The sequence below is a fragment of the Pteropus alecto genome, unplaced genomic scaffold (genome assembly GCF_000325575.1).
Source record: "Pteropus alecto unplaced genomic scaffold, ASM32557v1 scaffold135, whole genome shotgun sequence".
Lineage (NCBI taxonomy): Eukaryota > Metazoa > Chordata > Mammalia > Chiroptera > Pteropodidae > Pteropus > Pteropus alecto.
The window spans coordinates 4,194,158-4,213,792 of NW_006438076.1; the positions used below are offsets into that span (position 1 = coordinate 4,194,158).

At 54.0% G+C, this 19,635-nt stretch overlaps 2 protein-coding genes across 2 annotated transcripts in view; one reads left to right on the top strand and one right to left on the bottom strand.

Moving 5' to 3' along the window:
• The first annotated feature begins 766 nt into the window (after positions 1–766).
• On the top strand, positions 767–14,335 carry ROBO4 (roundabout guidance receptor 4). Its single transcript, XM_025049167.1, has 18 exons — positions 767–964; positions 1,251–1,580; positions 1,878–2,035; positions 2,243–2,363; positions 2,624–2,751; positions 2,852–3,080; positions 3,306–3,418; positions 3,822–3,990; positions 4,158–4,343; positions 4,470–4,512; positions 6,456–6,592; positions 6,709–6,972; positions 10,301–10,408; positions 10,589–10,724; positions 10,877–11,104; positions 11,238–11,596; positions 12,590–12,796; positions 14,313–14,335. The coding sequence occupies exons 1-18, from the start codon at positions 895–897 to the stop codon at positions 14,333–14,335; spliced, it is 3,009 nt and encodes a 1,002-aa protein (XP_024904935.1). The 5' UTR covers positions 767–894.
• Positions 14,336–15,111: 776 nt separating this feature from the next.
• The window catches only part of ROBO3 (roundabout guidance receptor 3), a 14,982-nt gene continuing 10,458 nt past the window's right edge, over positions 15,112–19,635 (bottom strand). Inside the window, exons 18-28 of the mRNA XM_025049168.1 lie at positions 19,027–19,185; positions 18,907–18,949; positions 18,532–18,671; positions 18,027–18,221; positions 17,763–17,898; positions 17,396–17,608; positions 16,909–17,060; positions 16,665–16,775; positions 16,295–16,456; positions 15,641–15,819; positions 15,112–15,329 (exon numbers count right to left, since the gene is read on the bottom strand). Of these exons, the coding sequence (XP_024904936.1) occupies positions 15,318–15,329; positions 15,641–15,819; positions 16,295–16,456; positions 16,665–16,775; positions 16,909–17,060; positions 17,396–17,608; positions 17,763–17,898; positions 18,027–18,221; positions 18,532–18,671; positions 18,907–18,949; positions 19,027–19,185 (1,502 nt within the window). The 3' untranslated portion in view covers positions 15,112–15,317. The remainder of the gene's footprint in view (positions 15,330–15,640; positions 15,820–16,294; positions 16,457–16,664; positions 16,776–16,908; positions 17,061–17,395; positions 17,609–17,762; positions 17,899–18,026; positions 18,222–18,531; positions 18,672–18,906; positions 18,950–19,026; positions 19,186–19,635) is intronic.

Below are 19,635 nucleotides of genomic sequence, written 5' to 3' on the forward strand. Positions count from 1 at the left end.
GAACTATCCCTGCTGAGGATGCTTGAATAGTTTCAGGAATAGAATATGCATAAAGATAACAACATTGGCTGAAACTTGCTGATAACTTATAATGCATTAGGTTACTGTACTAAGTGATTTTATCTCATCTCATTCTTATTCTAACCCTGAAGGAAAGGCACTATTATTATTATTCCCACTTACAGATTAGAAAGTGACTTGCAGGGGTTAAGGAACTTATCCAAGGTCTCCCAGAAGCTTATTCATCTATCTCTGGGCTGAATAGGAACACAGGGCCGGCATCTCCAGCTTGTCCCAGAGCCTCTGAATCCTTGCTATCTTCCTACCCACCCCCAAGCCTCATCTATCCTTGGGGAATGGATTAAAGAATGACTATACACTCCTGCTCCCCTCCACTTAGCTTCCTCCGCCCATAGTCCACTTTCCTATATCCTTAGATCCTTTATGCTGTGCCCTGAGATTCCGCCTCTGGGTTTCCATTCTACCCTAGCGGAGGGTCACTTGGAAGCAAAGGGATAAGGATGGGTATTCAAGATTTAAATAGAGGTTTAAGGTGAAATGATCAAGGCTGTGGTCAGAGTTGTGGTTGGTGTGAAGATTACCTTTAAGAAATTCCAGGCTAAATCACGAGGTAAACCTTAAGGCTGATGTTGGAGTCAGGGGTTATAGCTAGAGGGTCAAGGTTGGAGAATATCTCTCCTCTGGGCTCCTCCCAGTTCTTCAAGGTTCTGAGGGCCAGGCAGGAAGCATCGGTTTCCTCAAAGCTGCTTCCCTCTGGGGCATTCTCAACCACAAACAACCACCAGCAGCCCGCCCCGCCCCTCCTTCCCTTGCTATGAGCTCAGAGCAGCAGGACAAAGTGCTTGGGACCAGGAAAGAGGCCTGAGAGTAGCCATGGGCTCTGGAGGAGCCGGCTTCCTTGGGGCCTGGTGGCCCCTGCCTCTCCTGCTTCTGCTCGGCTCGGGTAAGTGTGGCCCTCCTCTCTCCTGGCCCGTGCTCCCTTGATCCAAGGCCTGGCCAGGGAAGAAGATGCCTCCTTGTTCCTTTGCCTCCCTTTTGCTGTAGGGGCCCCAGAGATGATGATGGTAATGGTGATAATATGTGTGTAAGACAGAGAGACAGACATATTGAGAGCTCTGCAGGCACTCTCCCCTCCCAGCTAGCTTGCTATTTGGATGCAGATGAGGTATGCAGCGGTTTGGGAGGCCTTCTGATAGTCAGACCAGGCTCTGCTTCCCTTTCCCTCCCAGGAGGCAAGGCTCAGGACTTCCCACCTCAGATTCTAGTCCACCCCCAGGACCAGCTGTTCCAGGGCCCTGGCCCTGCCAAGATGAGCTGCCGAGCTTCAGGCCAGCCGCCTCCCACCATCCGCTGGCTGCTGAATGGGCAGCCTCTGAGTATGGTGCCCCCAGACGTACACCACCTCCTACCTGATGGAACCCTGCTGCTGCTGCGGCCCCCAACCCAGGGACGTGCCCACAAGGACCAGGCCCGATCCACAGACCTAGGCATCTACACCTGTGAGGCTAGCAACCGGCTGGGCACGGCCGTCAGCCGAGGTGCTCGGCTGTCTGTGGCTGGTGAGGCCTGGGAGGGGAGGCGTAAGGTGGGACACCTGGGGTGAGATGCCTGAGGTGAGGGAGGTTTGAGGGGATATCTGTGAGGGGAGGCCGGGGCTAGGGGATGGGAGGGGAGAGCTGGGTCAGGGGTGAACTTAGATGGGAGACCTGGAGGTGGGGCTCTGAAGAGTGGACACAAGTCAGTGACAAGGCGGGTAGAGTAAAATGGGGCAGGTGTGATAAGAGACATCGAGCGGGTGCCTCTGGCATGGGGAGGACTGGACACTGCTCCCTGCGGACGCTCCATCCTCTTCGCAGTCCTTTGGGAGGATTTCCAGATCCATCCACGGGACGCAGTGGCCACGGTGGGTAAGCAGGTGACCCTGGAGTGTAGGCCACCCTGGGGCCACCCAGAGCCCACAGTCACATGGTGGAAGGATGGGAAACCCCTGGCCCTCCAGCCCGGGCGGCACACAGTAAGTATAGCCCTCTTCCCCATACGTCATCCTGTCCTGGGCACGATGGGGCACACCCTGAGGGGCTGACCCACTCTCCAGCCCCGAGTCCCTGCAGAATTTGAGAAAGGGAGGCTCAGAGGCCTTAAGCTGCCTGATGATGTCTGCCCTCCCCAGTCAGAGCCCCTCCCCACATGGGAGACTTCACAGTGCACCTGGCCCTGACAGGTATCCAGAGGTTCCTTGCTGATGGTAAGAGCAGAGAAGAGCGACGCAGGGACCTATATGTGCGTGGCCACCAATGACGCAGGACGACGGGAAAGCCGGGCAGCCAGGGTGTCGGTCCAGGGTAAGGGAAGAGCAGTCAGCTAGAATCAGGGCCAATGTGGGGACTCCAGTTAGGGCGCTGTGGTCTGGTGTGGGCTGGGTCAGGGTCAGAGTGGCGGGGACCTCACTTAAGGGTAGGTTCCCCGATCCCAGAGTGGAATTAGGAGTGCTTTAGACCTGAGAAATCTGGAAGTTTGGGTTTCTCTGTAGCTAAGGGACATCCCCCTCCTCAGTCCCTTCACTCTGGCCTGCAGGCCCCATCCCGTGCCTCTGCTCCCACAGAGCCCCAGGACTACAAGGAGCCTCTGGAGATTCTGGCTATGCACATTCGGCTGGAAAACGTGACCTTGATGAACCCGAAACCCACAAAGGGCACCAAGCCTGGGCCTGCTGTGTGGCTCAGCTGGAAGGTGAGGCCCAGCACCCAGGGGCGGGAGCCAGTCCAGGGCTCACAAAAGGGCTGAGCATGAGCTCCCTGACCCCTCGACCTTTCTCTGGACTCTCTCCCAGGTGAGTGGCCCTGCTGCGCCTGCTCAGTCCTACACAGCGCTGTTCAGGGCCCAGACGGCCTCGGGAGGCCAGGGAGCTCCGTGGGCAGAGGCCCTGCTGGCTGGCTGGCAGAGCGCAGAGCTTGGCGGCCTCCGCTGGGGCCAAGACTACGAGTTCAAAGTGAGACCATCCTCTGGCCGGGCTCGAGGCCCTGACAGCAACGTGCTGCTCCTGAGGCTGCCCGAACAAGGTCAGGGACAGTTCCCTCCAGACCCAACAATTGACCCCCTGGTCCCTTCTTGTCTGGGGGGTCCTGGACTGTCCCACTCCAGTCTGGGGGGATGGAGGATCTTACTCGGAGACTCCTGCCCTAATCAGGCAAGCAGTTCTCCTATTCTCATCAGGGTCGCCTCTGACCCTGTGTCCCCATCTCAGCTCTTTTCTCTGCATTTACAGCCTCTCTCCCTCCCCCCAGTGCCCAGTGCCCCTCCCCAGGAGGTGACCCTAAAACTTGGCAATGGCAGTGTCCTTATGAACTGGGTTCCACCACCTGCTGAAAACCACAATGGCGTCATCCGTGGCTACCAGGTACCCCCCACAAGTTGACACACCTCCTAGTGGTGCCAGGACCTCCCCCTTTCCTGGCATCCTGCCGGCCCCTGCTCTGAGCACTGAGAAATGTGCCTGTGCAGAGAAGTAATGGACACTTACTGTTGTTGAGCAGGTGTCTGCCAGACCTTGCCAAGTAGTTACCTACACCCTCTCATTTCATCTCTCAGTCTACCCTGGGTTCTTGTCCTAATTTACGGACGTGAAAAGTGAGGACAAGGTCACAGATGTAAGACACAGGAATAAGAAGTGTGGGTGCAGGTGAGGTGGAGCATTCCCCAGTAAATGGCAGGGCAGGAGTACCACAGGCCCAGATCTACAGATGAAGGACTCAGCTGCTGGGATGGTGCCTGAGGGTGCTGCTCACCCTGTTTGTCCTCAGGTATGGAGTCTGGGAAACACCTCGTTTCTACCAACCAACTGGACAGTGGCAGCCGAGCAGACCCAGCTAGAGATTGCCACCCAAACGCCAGGTTCCTACTGTGTGCAAGTAGCTGCGGTCACTGGTGCTGGGGCTGGGGAGCCCAGTAGCCCCGTCTGCCTCATTTTAGGTGAGAGCAGTACCCATCAGTCTCACCCCAATTCCTTCAGCGCCAATTCCCACCTTTCTCTCTCTTTGCTCCCTGCTCCTACCTCACACTTCCAGCTTCTCCTCCTTCTCTGTCCGACCCCCACTGCCTCACCTGCCCCCTCCCCCTGAGCTCCAAATCCCATACAGAGCAGGCCATGGAGCGAGCCGCCCGAGAACCAAACGACCATGGTCCATGGACCCTGGAGCAGCTGAGAGCTACCTTGAGGCGTCCAGAGGTCATTGCCAGTGGGGGTATTGTGCTCTGGCTGCTGCTGCTGGGCACTGCAGTATGTGTTCACCACCGGCGCCGAGCTGCGGTGCACCTGGGCCCAGGTGAGAGGGTGAACTGGACCCCAGATAGGCAGGCCTCCCTGGGTCTAGTGAGAACGCTAAGGAAGGTTAGATCTCTAGCCGTGTGTTGGCAACTCTAGATTTGGCCTTCTTTCTGCCCTTTCTCAGGTCTGTACAGATATACCAGTGAGGATGCCATCCTAAAACACAGGTGAGAGATGAATGGGGAGGAGTCTGAGGTGAGGGAGGGGCAGAGGGGCCAAGGGACAGTGGAGATGGGACTACTCCAGGCAGTTTGAAATCCTAGTACCTGAATCTCTCAACTCCAAGTGAGAATTAATTTCTTTTCCAATAATATTGCTATCACACCACTTGACAGGTGAATACACCAAGAATCATAAACTTAAGTGACTTAGCCCAAGGCAACACAGCTGGCCTTCTGAAATCCTGATCCTGAGCTCTTGTCACGGACTTCTCACTAATACTGACCCTTTCCTGCTAACTCATTCTGCTGGGTAAAGAATAACTAGCATGGGAGGACTAGTCTAATTTCTACTTTTTGCTGTACAGTCGGCGTTCACCAAGCAGTGCCTCTGTACTCGTAAATCACTCACCTATTGAGCCATCTTTCCTTCACAATAATCCACTCATGGATCCAGCAGAGGGCGCTCTGCCCTCACACCACTGATCCTTACTCATTCTCAGAAACAGGGTAAGCTGGTTGGTTGCAAGTACTCCTGCTCCAAATGCGTTTGGCTGCCAGAAGAAGACTGTGGTTATCAGACAAGATACTAAAAAAGAAAACGTTCTTTTTTTCCTGCTGTTGGCTAAGCTTTACACTAGCCATTTCATCTCTCCTCACCTCCTCTTGCTCTTTATCTCAATAGATTTCCTCTGCAGGCTTCACATTCCAGGTCTACATCTTTCAACGGAAGTTTTTTGAGCACCTACTGTGTGCCAGACACAACCAGCCAGACCATTTTGCTGTCAGTTTCTCAGCCTAGAGCAAGGTTGCAAGCTGGTGCCATGTTCTTGCATTGTTCTGTGCTCACCGGCCTTGATCTTTAGTTACCTCCTGGGCTTTGTCTGCTCTGCCCTGAACTTTCTCCGTCCCACCCCCACTCCACTCCCTCCCCGGGACTTTATCTCTGTCCTTGAAGGAGATTTATTCATTACTTTAGAACAGTCTTTGTCTGCCAGGAACTCAGTCTAGACAGAGACGGCCATGCTGGCATATGAATGCAATGCAGAGTTGAAAGTTCAGAAATATGGACAAGATACATGGAGGGATTTGGGGTTGGGGGAATATGGGAGGAAGATTTCACATTTACCCTGACGGTAAAGAGGAGAAGGGCAAAAGGAGCAGCAAAAAATAGCCTGCTGTATTCACAGGGAAAGACAAGCCGTTAGGTCTGGCCGGAGCATAGGGTATGAGGCAGGTCAGAGCAAAGGATCAGTTAGAGAGACTGGAAGCCAGACCAAGAAGGGCCCTGTTAGCCATGCTAGATAGCTGGGCTCTGTCTTGGTAAATGAGGAGTCATCGAAGGTTTTAGGCAGAGATGCTTAAATGTCTGATCCCTGTTGTTGAAAGATCACTCCGGTAGCCGGCATGTTCCCCCGTTCAAAGGGAACCAGATTAGAGGTAGAGAGGCCAACATCCATGTAGCAAGCTCCTGCTCTGCCAGCCGTGTGATCTCACACCCTTATTTCAGCTCACGGCATCGGCCTTATACAGAGGGTCTGTTGTTGCCACTTTACAGATGAGAAAACTACGGCTGATACAGTTAGAGAGGTTGACAGACTTACTCTCAGGGCTGCACAGCTGGGCTGTGACAGATGGGGATTTTCAAACTGGGTTCGTCTGCCTCTAGATCTGTGTTCTTTCTGTCTTAGCACACAGCTGTCTCTCTTTAATACCTCCCGGCTCTGGGCAACCTGGACTTGGCCTGATCCCAGGATAAGAAAGGGCACTGAGTTTGGGGCACTGGATCACAGATTTTAAGGAGTCTGAAAGGCTAAAAAAAAAAGTAGGCAGAATAAAACCAATACCACCATCTTCTCACCCGCTTCATCTGTGCTCTGAGCTGGAGGTCTTGGCCAATTAGGTTCTCACTTCAACCTGTTTCTACCGCCCCGTCCCCTCCTTTGCCCCAGGATGGATCGCAGTGACTCTCCCTGGCTGGCAGACACTTGGCAGTCCACCTCTGGCTCTCGGGACCTGAGCAGCAGCAGCAGCCTTAGCAGCCGACTAGGAGTAGACCCCCGGGATCCACTAGGCTGTCCTCATTCCTGTGAGCATGCCCAGTGGGGGCCAGGGCCCAGCAGTGGAGCAGGGATCCCAGGACTGCAGGAGGGGACATGGAGTGAGATGCATTCACCATAATGACTCCTGCCATTTTTATCACAGTGATCTCCTGGGATCCCCGCAGCCCCGGAGTGCCCCTGCTTCCCGACACCAGCACTTTCTATGGCTCCCTCATCACTGAACTGCCTTCCAGCCCTCCAGCGCGGCTGAGCCCCCACGCCCCAACTGTCAAGCGTCTCCCACCCCAGCTGGCCCGGCTCTCCAGCCCCTGGCCCAGTTCAGACAGCCTCTGCAGCCGCAGGGGGCTCTCTTCTCCGCGCTTGTCCATGGCCCCCACAGAGGCTTGGAAGGCCAAAAAGAAGCAGGGTAAGGATGGGGAGGACAGATTCAGCCTGGAACAGATGGGAGGAGGGACCAGGAGTGAGAATGTGGTGGAAACATGGCCCAGAGCCTTGAAACCAAGTATGGGTGGTACCCCATCCACAGCTCTGATTCTCCTGTCGTCGTGGACGCCCATCGCCAAAACACTCAGCTAGGAGTATGCTGGTCTCAGCTTTTCTTTCCACTGTGCTCTTGTTTCGTTTGGACCACACCAGAAGTGAGACCTGTTTCTGCAGTCAACTTAACAAACATTTAATAAGTGTCACTGTATGACAAATGTGGCAACACTAGAAATACCTGACACAGTCCTTGCCTTCTAAGCACTCAAAGTCTAATGAAATTGCCTGACTGGCATATGCAACTCATTCTGGAACCTGGCAGAATGTGACCAGTGCTGCTGTGAAGCCTCCAGCTCCCATAAACACTGGTCTTTGTGCTCTACATACGGGTCTGTCTGCCCAGCTCACTTCCCAGAGAAGAAGGAGTATTTACTCTCTGCTCAGATTTCTCTCCTGACTTCCGGCAACCTGTTTGACTTTCCAGAGAGAACTAGTTATAGTCTCTGCTTCTTTAGCTAATCACCTCTATATGTCAGGTGCTTTACTTCTATCTGCTATTTCATTTAGTCCTCATAACATGCTAAGTATTATTTCTCTAATTTTACAGACAGAAGGAAAGAGGATTGGGATTGGGTAACTTGTTCAAAATCTCACATCAGTAAGCTGCATAACTTAAATCTGAAGCCAGAGTGGTCTGCTCCGCAAGGCTACTAAGAGTCTCTCTGGGAGCACCCTTGGGAAACCCTGTCTTCTCGCTGACTCTTTCATCTCTCTGAACGCTGGCCTGCACTCTGTATGCTTTCTTCACGAGCCTTCTCTACCGATCAGTAAGATTTACAAATGTTCGACAGCCACTTTTTTTTTTAAATTTATAATCCAACTTGCGTTAAGACAAGGATAGATTCAGAGTAATTCCGAGCTTGTCCAATATCCACAATTTTCTGACTCTAAATATTAGTGAAGCTGTTATTCTTTCCAGCTTCGCCTCAGAACTATTGCATTAGAAATCCTCAGTGGTAATAAAATACCAGCCAAAAAGAGGTTGCACAAGTCTCATTTAAAAACAAGCTTTCCTATGGAGAACTACATGGCCTTGGATATAGCACACAGCGCCTTTTAGAATATCAGTACTGTTAGAAAAGGGAAAGTAGTTTTCTGCAGCGGATTCTTAAGAAAGTTCGGAGATGGGGCTTTCTAACCTCCCTCAGGGGGTTAGGTCCTCACTTCACCCCTGTTTCTCCTCACCGCAGCTCCACCCCACCGCTGCCCCAGGATGGGTCAATCACGGGGACTCCCCTGGGTTGAGGGACACTTGGCCCACCTCTGACCCCTGAGACCTCAGCGACTACAGTAAGATGATGCTGTGGTCTGGTCCAGAGCCACGGCATCGGCTCCAGTGCTGTCACATAGTCCAAGACTGATGAGTCTTCATCTTCTAAAACTGGCAGGCTCTCTCGGTGCCCCTTCACCCTTGACCTGCTTATTCCTTTTTCTTATCATATGACCTTAGCTGTGTTTTTCCTCCATGACTAATATTCTCCTGTGTTTCATCCATTATATCGGGTTCTTAGTTCCGCTTACTTTGCAAGATACATACACTGGATATCCTCATTAATTCATTAATTTGAACAAGTATTTATTGCAATACAGGTATGGCCAGATGAGATTTGGTCTAGCCTTGATAACATCTTTATTGTATAGTATATTCAAATAACATTGAAACTAAAATCCAAGTAATTTAATTCCAAGTGGGCAAAGGCTTTTTGTTACCAGAATCCTTTAGAGGAAATGAAATAGGCTGGGACAAATATGGCCTTTTCCAGGACTGGCCTTTTCCCTTCCCTTTCCACACAAACCAACCAACCAACGCGTGTCTCTCTTTCTGAGCTTAGTTAAGAATCCAAAGCTGATGACAGCACAGTTGGAGCACCTGAAGTTGGCCTCCAGGATTCCCTAGGTCATCCAACAACTAAAGGAAATGAACATAAACCGATCAGCCAAAGTACAAAACCAAACTCTGGTGGAGGACGTCTAGCCATTATGTGGGTTTCGATCCCAGCGGCTCAGAAGCTCTGGCCACTGTACATGAATTCCCAGGGCTCAGATGGGATCTTGGTCTCGTCCTTGCTCTGAGCTGCCCATGGTGGCCACCAAGGTTGAGATCAGACTGACGAGATAGCTCTGCCTCAAGGATATTGCCTGGTCTTTGGTCTGGGCTTTTGAACATGTGATACTAATCTGAAGGCTCTTTCTTTCCTCCTTGCTTCATGTTCTCCTGGTTCTTGGTCTTGAGGAAATCTATTATTTTCTATTTCTATTACCCAGTTTCTCTCTGGTTTAAGCTTAGATCCATTTGGGTTTGGGCCTGACCGGAAAGCATGCTCACAGGTCATTGCACACAGTCGGATCTGTTCCTTTAGTTACCTCAGCTTCTCTATTGTCAGAGTTCACTCAGCCCTGTCTTAAGCGGCCCTGTGGGCCAGGTGGTAGCTGCCATCTTGCACGTGATTCTTCTCACCCCATGTTTACACCTACATCTCTGATAGCATCCATCATTTACTTGTTTATTCACACAAATATTGACTATCTTTGGGCAAGGCATTGCCTCCCTGGGTGAGACCAACACATCTTCCTATTATAAAATTCCTCTTCTTGTCACAGCTGGCCTGGTCTAGGGTTACTTATTTTATCTTACCCATCCAGCTCAATTTGACAGTCCAATCCACCCCCAGGCGAGAGATATTCGGGTTCCTCAGGGCAGGGCTAGCTAGAACCATGTGAGATAGTCGCAATGTGAGAAATGAAAATTAATAGATTCTCTCCAAGAGAAGGAGAATAGTCTTCACAGAGGTGAAATTCATGAGAAGAGTAGGGATGGGAGTATACAGAGATCAGGAAGATTGGAATGTATACAGTAAAAGAAAAAGAAAGCTATAAGGTGCCAGGAACTTTCCAATCTGTTCTTTCTTTAATTGGCAAAAACATCTGAAACTGAGGCTCAGAAAGGTGAATGGATTTACCTGAGATTGCACAGCTGCTATGTGGTTCATAGCAGGGCTGTGAGTGCCCATCTTTCGATTCCAAGCCTAATGCCCCTCCCACCTTATCACAGCTGCCTGGATGAAGGTGGGAGGTGAAGAGGACAGAGAGAGGACCCTAAAGCGTAACTGAGTGACAAGGCTAAAGATGGAGCCTGTGGTTGGGTCCGAAAGGCCCACCCTGGCTTGTCTCCCAACCACTGACTTTCTTTACAGAACTGCACCAAGCCAACAGCTCCCCGTTGCTCCGGGCCAGCCACCCCATGGAGCACTGGGCCTGGGAGCTGGGGAATAAAGGCTCCAAGAACCTTTCTCAAAGCCCAGGTGAGAGGAAGTGAGGGGGCGAGGCAGGGAGCAGGGGCCTACCGGCCCCTACGACCGGCTCCTGTCCTTGAGAAGGCTGGGTGGGCGGGATGTGGGAACAGAAAGCTGAGTGATGCGGTGGGCAGGGGTGCAGGCCAATGGGGGTTCTGCCATTCTCAAACCCAGGCTATTGTTCCCCAGGAGCTGCGCCCCAAGCTCTGGTTGCCTGGCGGGCCCTGGGACCACAGCTCCTCAGCTCCTCCAGTGAGCTGACTCGCCCTCTCCCCACAGCAACCCCCTCTTCTCATGGAGTCCCCACTCAGAATCAACCGACGCAGTAAGAGGGCATGAGGTCAAGAAGTAGGGTCGGGAGATTGGGGGTGAGAGGTGAGGGGTGTTAGTTGAGCTTAAACAGGGCTGGGGGAGGGGTGGACAAGGACTCGAAGAACTGCACTAACCATCCTGCCATCTCTCTCTTACCCCAATCAGGCGCTTGGTGGAGCTCCAAGCTCCCCCCTCCCACCCACTGCCAGCAGCCCCCAACCCCATCCTCATCCCCTCCAGTCCCCAGGCCTCTTCCCTCTCTGGTCCCAGCCCAGCCTCCAGTCGCCTGTCCAGCTCTTCACTGTCATCTCTGGGGGACGATCAGGACAGTGTGCTGACTCCTGAGGAGGTGGCCCTTTGCCTAGAGTTCAGTGAGGGTGAAGAGACCCCCAGGTGAGTAGCCTGAGGGAAAACTGAAGAACTAGAGTATGCTTATCCCTATCCCGGCCCACCCTTCCTCAAAGGGAATGTTCCCATCCTACCCCACCTCAATCATCGTACTGTCTCCCATTCCGCCTCTTCCTAGGAACAGCGTCTCTCCTATGCCGAGGGCTCCTTCACCCCCCATCACCTATGGGTACATCAGCGTCCCGACAGCCTCAGAGCTAGCAGACATAGACAGGGCTGGAGGAGGGGTGGGGTCCGAGGTGAGGGGCTTGTTGTGCCCCCCTCGGCCCTGCCTCACCCCCACCCCCAGTGAGGGCTCCTTGGCCAATGGCTGGGGCTCAGCCTCCGAGGACAATGCCCCCAGCGCCAGAACCAGCCTCGTCAGCTCCTCCGATGGCTCCTTCCTCGCAGATGCCCACTTCGCAAGGGCCCTGGCAGTGGCTGTGGACAGCCTTGGCTTTGGTCTGGAGCCCAAGGAGTCAGACTGCATCTTCACAGGTACGTTAGAGCACCCCTACCCCTTGGAGTCGACACAGCTCCTGTAAGACCCCTTTCTTTCCAACCAAGAGGCAAAGCTTCCTAATTATGGTCTTCCTTGTGGTCCTTAAAACAGCTAGTTTGATTAAATGATTCCTACGTCCCAGGATCTATGATAAGCGCTTTACATATATTCAATAACAGCACCTCTCGGAGAAATAGTCTTTATATTTCTTTTCCAAGTGAGGAAACTATAAGGCAAACAGGTTTATTAATTTGCCCAAGGTCACCCATGAGAACAAGAACTTGTTCTAGCCTGCAGCCTAGAGGCAGTCAGTCCATTGCATAGTCCATTCCCTCCCCGCCCCCCGACCCAGGTCACCCCTCTCACCCAGACGCGTCTCCAGGAAAGGTGGCTCCCAGCCTCTTCTATGTGCTCCAGCCCAGATTCCTCCTCACTGTGGGAAGTTCTGTTTTCTCTCTTAACCTCTGCTGTGCTTCCAAGCCCTTCCTCTTGCCCTGTCTGTGGCTGTGCGGAGGAGGAACTAGGCTCACCCTTCACATGTCCGGCAGAGTTATCGCCATGTCAGCAGAGGTCGTAAGGCTCCCTGTGCCCCTTTGGTGTTCCCTTCCTCATCTGTTCCCTTCCTCATCTCATGAACCCTAACTCTGCCCTTTGCCCCCAAGAAACACAACCAGGTTTGTGGGAAATGGGAGAGCAAGGATTATCCAGGGCAGAAGTGCCCATAATAGAGAATAAAGAGGATGCCAGGGAATGGAAGGTTGAAGGAAGACTATGGGCAGAAGGCCAGTTTGAGCTATTCTCTCTAAAGAAACCAGTGGACTGTCTTCCTGTCACTGGGGCTGGGGCCACTGAGATCGATGGGCTGAGTCGGGGCTAGGTTATGTTTCGGGTTGGGTGTATGCCTTAAGTTGGCCTCAGGCTTTCTACCCTAAACTAGTTCCCAGGGGTGAAGGCCACCCCACTGCAGATATCTCTACCCTCCCCCACAGATGCTTCATCGCCTCCTTCCCCCCGGGATGACGTCTTCCTGACCCCTACCTTCTCCCTGCCCCTGTGGGAATGGAGGTCAGACTGGCTAGAGGACGTGGAGAGCAACCACCCCCAGCGGCTGGGAAGGGGGCTGCCTCCCTGGCCTCCAGACTCTCAGATCTCTTCTCAGAGAAGTCAGTGCAGCTTTCCCGTGCCCAAGGCTGGCAGTAAGTGTCTGCCTGTCTGGCTGGGGTGGTTCTGGGGAGGAACCGTGAGGGATCCTAGGGTCTGGCAGGACTGACAGGAGCAGGGCATAACTCCACTTTCCTCCAATTCTCCTCTAGACTCCTCCTGAGGCACGTCCCCGCCCCCCCAAGAAGAGACTCGGAATCCCCTCTCCTGTCAGTCACTGGCCCAGGCCCTGGACTGTGGATCTGGGCTGATGAGTCTCTCTCTGCAGTTGGGCCCATCTCATCTGGCCTCCAGGAGAGCCCTCCCTTCCGGGAAATGAAACACCAAATCAGAGCAAAGCAGACCTGGAGCCTCGGGAACAAAGAGCCATCTCCGCCTAACATCCTTGTTTTTCCTCTGCTCTGTCCAATCCCACAACCACGCTGTTTGGCTCAGGGAGCAGCCCAGTTTCCTGATCTCCCACCCATGTGGATCATGGGAGGGGGGGAGCCAGGGATCTGTATGGGGGACAGCAGAAGCTTGTGGGGGAGGGCCATGGAGGAAGGGGCTCCTCAAGCCTCCCCTCAGCCTCACGGGACTGTTCCATAGAAGCCGCCCAACTCCCACCACACCATGCGGAGGAGCTACAGAGCCGTGATCCCAGGGCCACCTCAGCACCAAGGCAAAGATTCCAGGTGGACCCAGGGAGGGAGCTGAACGGAGGGAGGTGCAGACTGTGAGACAAAAAACACCCTCCTCCCACTTTTGTCACTGTGAGCTTAAGGAATTGATACCATAAAATGGCAATGACTTGAGTGCTGTGAGAGCTTTCCCTGGAGCACCATTTTGGAGAGGGCACCTGGAGGTACGGGAAGAATTACCTGAGCTAGAGAGGGAGCAAGCAGTCTTTGACGCTCGGCGATGTTACTCATCTTTATTCTGTAACTGAGGGGAGAATTAGGTGCCTCCATCAAATTTTAAGCAGAAGCTAGGAAAGGGAGGGCTGGGGCATTTTCAGGGCTGGTCTTAACTTTTCCTGAGAAGACAACCCCTGCTTTAAGCGGTCCCAGTCCCCTCCCCGAAGACCAGTCCCAGATGGTTTCTTAAAATAGACAAAATAGCTAATTCCACAAAAGGTAGAACCACCTGTCACGGTTGGCTGGTGAACACCCTTCAGCCAAAACAACAGAACAGAGAAACAGTGAGGCAGGACATCCAGGGCCCACGCCACAGAAAGCTACCGACAGCAGGTGAACGGTGGGTGTCATTCTCACTTGGTGGGAAAGGTCAAGGGCAGAATCCACAAATCGAACATGAAGAGGACCACGGGAAAACATCTTCACTTAGGGATGATTGGAAAGGGTCCTGAGAGGGCATGATAATCCCCTAAACCTCAGCAGCTCTCCTGGAGGCCACTCCGCTGAGAGGCTGAGCAAGGGGGGGCTTGGGACCCTGCGCTGCCTGCACTACTATGGACTGGAGGGCGTGGCCCAGGAGGAGGAATCAGTGCTGCCGATATACAACCTTCCTCTCTGATGGCTTTTTCTTTTCTGGATTTTGTTTTTCTTTTAGCTTCCTGGCATAATGCCTTTTGAAAACATTCCAACCCTGTTTGCTAGACTGAAGCAGAAAAAGGGATTTTGTACATACTTAGGTGCAAGTGGCAGGGGAGGTCAGAGCCTGGGCTCGGAAGGCGGCGACCATTCCCTGAGAGCCCTGGGAAGTGACTGAGGGGGTTGGGGTTGCAGAAGCGAGGAGAAGTAGAACTCAGAGAACCAGTGTGTGGCAGGGGCCATGGCTAAGGGAGTGATGAGGACTCACGGCCAAAATGCTTTAAAATTCTGTACCCATTACATCAGTCACATCTCAGCCTAATCTAGCCAGGAGGTGCCTGTTTGCACACACCCTCTGTGAGGGGGTCGGGTGTCTGAAAAACCTGTTTTGTTTTTTTTTTCTTGACCAGTGTTTCCCCCATAATCTCCTCCTCTCTTTAGGTTTAAATTTTTTTTTTTTTTTTTTTTTTATTGCTAGGGGCTTTTCCTTTGCAGGAGAGAAGGTACACCCAGAGGAGGCACCAAGGGAGGGCCTGGCGCGGCTCTTCAAGGGCCAAAAAAGTTTCTCGTGGTTGGTGATTTGGAAAGTTCCTCTGGTTGTACCTGGGGCCCACTGGCTTCAGCTCCTTTAGAAGGCAGAACAGGTTGCGTCTTTTAGTCCCTGTCTTCACCTGGAGCTTTTGACAGAGAAGTTTGAAAGGAAGTGCGCTGATGTATACCCCCTCGAAGCCCCTTTCTCCCCTACAACCAGCACAAAACCAGACAAACGGCCCAGGGCTGTGATCAGACTCTTTATTGTCTTTTTTATAAATGGGTCTTAGGTAAAAAGAGATGGAAAGGGAAAAGCTGGCTCCCTGGCTTCTAAGCCAGTTTCTCAGGGAGCCCCATGATCATTGCCAGGAGGGAAGAGACCCCTCCCGGCTCCTCTCTGCACCCTCTCATTTACCAGGGAAGGGCTCCCCTCCAGGCTCCCGGCCCAGGGACAAGCCCTTCCCCACAGAAATCCTGATATTCTCATCAAGAGTCATCTTGGTTCCTGAGAGAGAGAGAAAGAGAGAGAGAGAGAGAGGAGAGACACTGGTTTGCAAGGCCTGGCCCAGGGCAAACAGGCCACAGGAGGGGATGTGCCTCCCTTTGCATCAGCCTCTCGCCTGATCCAGTTCTCCTATCCTTTACGTGTCATCTTGTGTTCACCCTTTGTCACTTGTTCTCCAGGTGTCCTCCTGCCCCCTCACTCACTGGGCCACAATTCCTCCAAAAGCCCTTCTCCATCTTCCCGTGTCCAGGCGCCCCTTGGCCCATCCTCCCGAGCCCTCTACTCTCAGTTTTGTGATCCGCAGCCCCCACCTCTCTGTGTTTCTGTCCTGGCCTTTGGCTCCGGCTCCGGCTTCGGCTCCGTCCAGGGCCCCGGGAGCCCCGAGAGCTACTGGAGCCTCTGGAAGAGTTGCTGCCAGCGGTGGAACAGGTGCTGGCGCCCTGGCCCCGGGACAGGAAGCTTGGTCGGCTGTAAGGGACCCAGGCCTCTTCTGCAGCAAAAGAGAGAAGGGTAGCTGGGCCCAGGCAGGGGGCAGAACAACACTGCTAGCCTGCCGGGCCACCCCGGCCACATTCCCAGCTCTGGAAGAAAAGTTGAGGGCAGCCATAGGGCTTAGGTCATTCTGGAGGCTGAGAAGAAGCAGAATGCTCAGCACACGGCCTTGACATAATGTGCACGGAACCCCGCGGGGACTCCCAAGTAGAGAAAGCCCTGGGAAAGGAGAGACTGAACACCCAGCTCCCATCCTTCTTCCATCAGGGCTTCAGTCCTGGGGAAGGATACAACCTGGGACCCTCAGGGGATTTTGCTCAGAGAGAGCTAGAGAGACAAGTATCTTTGTAAGGGGTGAGCTGGGTTGAAATTAGCCCTTCGAGGGTACCTCCTGTAGAGTACGATTAGCCTCCAGTCCTAAAGCCCACCTTCTTATATAGCAGTGGCCTTGCAGCTTGCCTGGCCCTCCTTACCATCTAGGTGGGGGCCCCGCTGGGCCCCCAGGGGCCCCATCTGCACCATCCTTTTCTCCCCACTGTGTTGCCGTTCCAAGGAGGACATGCTGCCTGCTGCTCTCAGCCCTAAGGCCCAGCTTGCCTCTTCCTCGGGTGGCGGCAAGGGTGGTGGAGGCAAGTCTGGGGAGAGACCTGTTTCAGCGAGTCTCCTGCTTCCCTGACACCAGTCCCTCTCCCACTCCCAATCCCCGGCACTGGGAGGCTGCGAAAGAACAGCCCAAGGTTTGGGTTTGCCTGCTCCCCATTCCAGCCCGAAGAGTTCACCCTTGGTTTCCTGCCCAATCCTGCTACCGACTGTCACCATCCCCCAGGTCCATGGCCCCCTCACCCCCAGGACTGTGCTCCCGCCTGTAGGAAACAGCCTTGGGTTTCTTTCGGATTCGGGCACGGTGTCCTTGAAGTGGAGGCGTCATCTCCCCAGGCACCTGCCGGGTTCTCCCTTGTAGCATCAGGAGACGGGAAGAGGAGCAAGTAAAAGAGAAGTTCTGGAAAGGGACTTAAGAGGGAAGAAGAAACAAGCTTGGGAGCGGGGTATGGGGAGGCGGCATAAATTGAGAGTTCTACAGACTCACCTGGAGCATTGCTGCCTGTGCTAGGGACAGGGCTGGGACTGAGGTGGTGGGAGGCTGTGGGGCCAAGACCCAGGCCAGCAGGCCTCCCTTCATGGCTGCTCAGAGTGGGCTGGGACACACTGAGAGGGGAGCTTGGCCCGACAGGCACCCTCCTGCAATGACATGAGGACTCAGACATTAAGTGTCTATAATGGGCCAGGCACTGTGTAGACAACCGAGTACTCAAATGAACAAGACACAGCCCATCCCCACCAGGCTCCCAAGCTAGTGAAGCATGAGGTAAGCCACATCTTTGAAACAACCCAGGAGGTTGTAAAGTCATTCCAATGAAGAAACAGCCTGAAGAGAGTGAGGGACCTGTCAGCCTCCACACTTCCCCCCGATACAGCCATGACACCTCTGTACCCCAGATCCATCCATCCAACCATCCACTGAATAGATACGTACTGAGAGTCTATAATGTGCACGGTACTACACACCTCCCTACCTGGGCATCTGGTGGAGATGGAGAATGTCGGTGGGGGGCTGGGGAGGGTCAGGAGGTGAGGGGGTGAGAGTGGCTGTGGACTGCTGTCCATAGGAAGGTGTGGGAGAGGGGGTCTCCCCTCGGGATGCAGGGACCAAGCAGCCTCCACTGGAGCTGAGCTCTGCCAGGTGGCTCCTCTCAGGCACTGGCGGGCACCACTCTCCTGACTCTGAGCTGGGGGAAAGAGGCAGGAGCGCGGAGATGACTGAGTAACCTCCATACCTTCCCCTTGGCTACGTGTTGCCCCTTCTCTTCTTCACCCAGCTCTCCGCCCACCCCCTGGGCTGGTCCCATCTGTAAGGGCATCTGCAGCAGGGTGCATATTTACCCGCCCTCCAGCTCCTCAGGCTCCTCAAGACAGCTCAGTTCACAGGAAGGGGGAGGTGGCGGCAGGGCTTCCGGCCAGTTGAGTGAGGGCATCTGCACAGGTTTCCCCAGAAGCTTCACTTTACCTCCCCTGGCTCCTGAGGAGAGCAGGATGGGGCACACCAAGATACAGGCAGGGAAGAGGCAGAAATGAGACATGTCAGAAGGAAGTGATGGGCTAGGTCCCCCAAGGGGAAGAGTAGAGTATGAGGAACTAGAGTCATACCACTGTCCCCTTGACTCCATTCTGGAGGGGCGTAGTGACTCCAGGTGCCTGGGTCCCCTGAGGTGTTTGGGGGGAAGCCCCCATGGAAAGTCTGCAGCTCCTCCCCAATGGGGTCAATGGTGCTGTAGACAGGACCCTCAGCAGAGGCGGCAGTGCCCCGGGCCGTCTGAGCCAGGTAAAGGGAGATTCCTGCTTCTGAGGAGGAGAAAGAGGGCGGCCCAGGGGAGGAAGCAGGGGCAGACACAGAAAAACAGAGCACAGCAGAATGGAGGGCCAAAGGAGATATCTCCAGACAGATCACTTCTTCCCCTACCCCAAATCTTACTGCCCAATCCAGGGTACAGGTGAGGCATGAGGGAGCCTTCCTCACTTCCCACCCTCCGAAGGACTGACCAACCTCAGGGAGGCTGGGGCTCCTCTGCTCCCTTCAGTGTGCCCCAGTAGGTTGAAAGGAGAGAAGGATGCTAGGGCCAGGTGTGCCCCTGAGGGAATCAGAACTCCTCACCATTGTAGTATCTGTCATCTGGGTCAGGATTGCTGGGGCAGCAGCTTCCCCTGGGTTCCTGGGCTGAGGGGCTTCGAGATGGGTGAGGCCAGGAGTCTGCGAGCCATGGGTAGGGAGCAGGGCCAAGGCCTATGGGTGGCCTGAGGGAGAGTGTGTGAATGTTCAGTTGGAGAGCGAGAACAGGCCAGGGGAGGTAAAGGTGGCAGGGGTAATCAGAGGCTGTAGGACAGTAATGGTGGTGTCTAGGGTAGGAGATGGGAGCTAGCTGGCATGAGTAGGGGGTGAGGCCTGGAAAGGAAGAGCATGGTCTCTCAGTTGGGGGGCGGGGCGGGGGTGGGAACGGATTATCCCTGGAAGATGAGTTGAGAGAATTACCTGGAACTGTCTCCAGAAAGGCCCTCTGAGTGTGGGAAGGACACTGGGGAAGGTGAGCAGAGACTAAGCGAGAGGAGCCAGTCCTGGGGAACTGAACCCCACAGGGCAGAGATGGCTTACCTGCAGGTGTGTAGGCAAAGGAAGCTTCCGAAAAGAACCCGTGGGAGAAAGAAAAAGGAAATGGGAGAGGGTCAGAAATATCCAAACTCTTGTTCGCTCTTTGGCCCCGTCTCAATTCCACCACCCAGGCTGCATCCTGGACCAATTTCATCAGAATGTCTAGGGGTGAGACTCAGGCATCAGTATTTTTCTCAAGCTCCCCAAGTGATTCCCTGTGTGATCAAGAGTGGGAACCACTGATCCAGGTGTCCTCAAAACTGCAGATTCGCCCCTTACGGGAGGGTAGCAAACTTCGCCTCACAATTTATTGGCTGCGCTCTGGCCACCCCCATCTCCTACCAGGCCCCGCCCCCACAAGCGCTTTTTTTTTTTTTTTTTTTTTTGTTTTTTTTTTTTTTTTTTTTGTCTCCGCCGCAAACTTGTCCCCCTTTACTAACGCTGACTGCAGAACCTACCCTCCTCCAGAGGCATCTTAGGGCCAAGTCTTACCCCTCCCCCAGACTCACGACCCGTTCCCTCTAGGCCCCGCCCCCCCCTCGGGTCGGCTCCAAGATCGGGGTGCGTGCCCCGCCCCTTTCCAAGGAGCCGAGCTCCAGCGCGACCCCACCC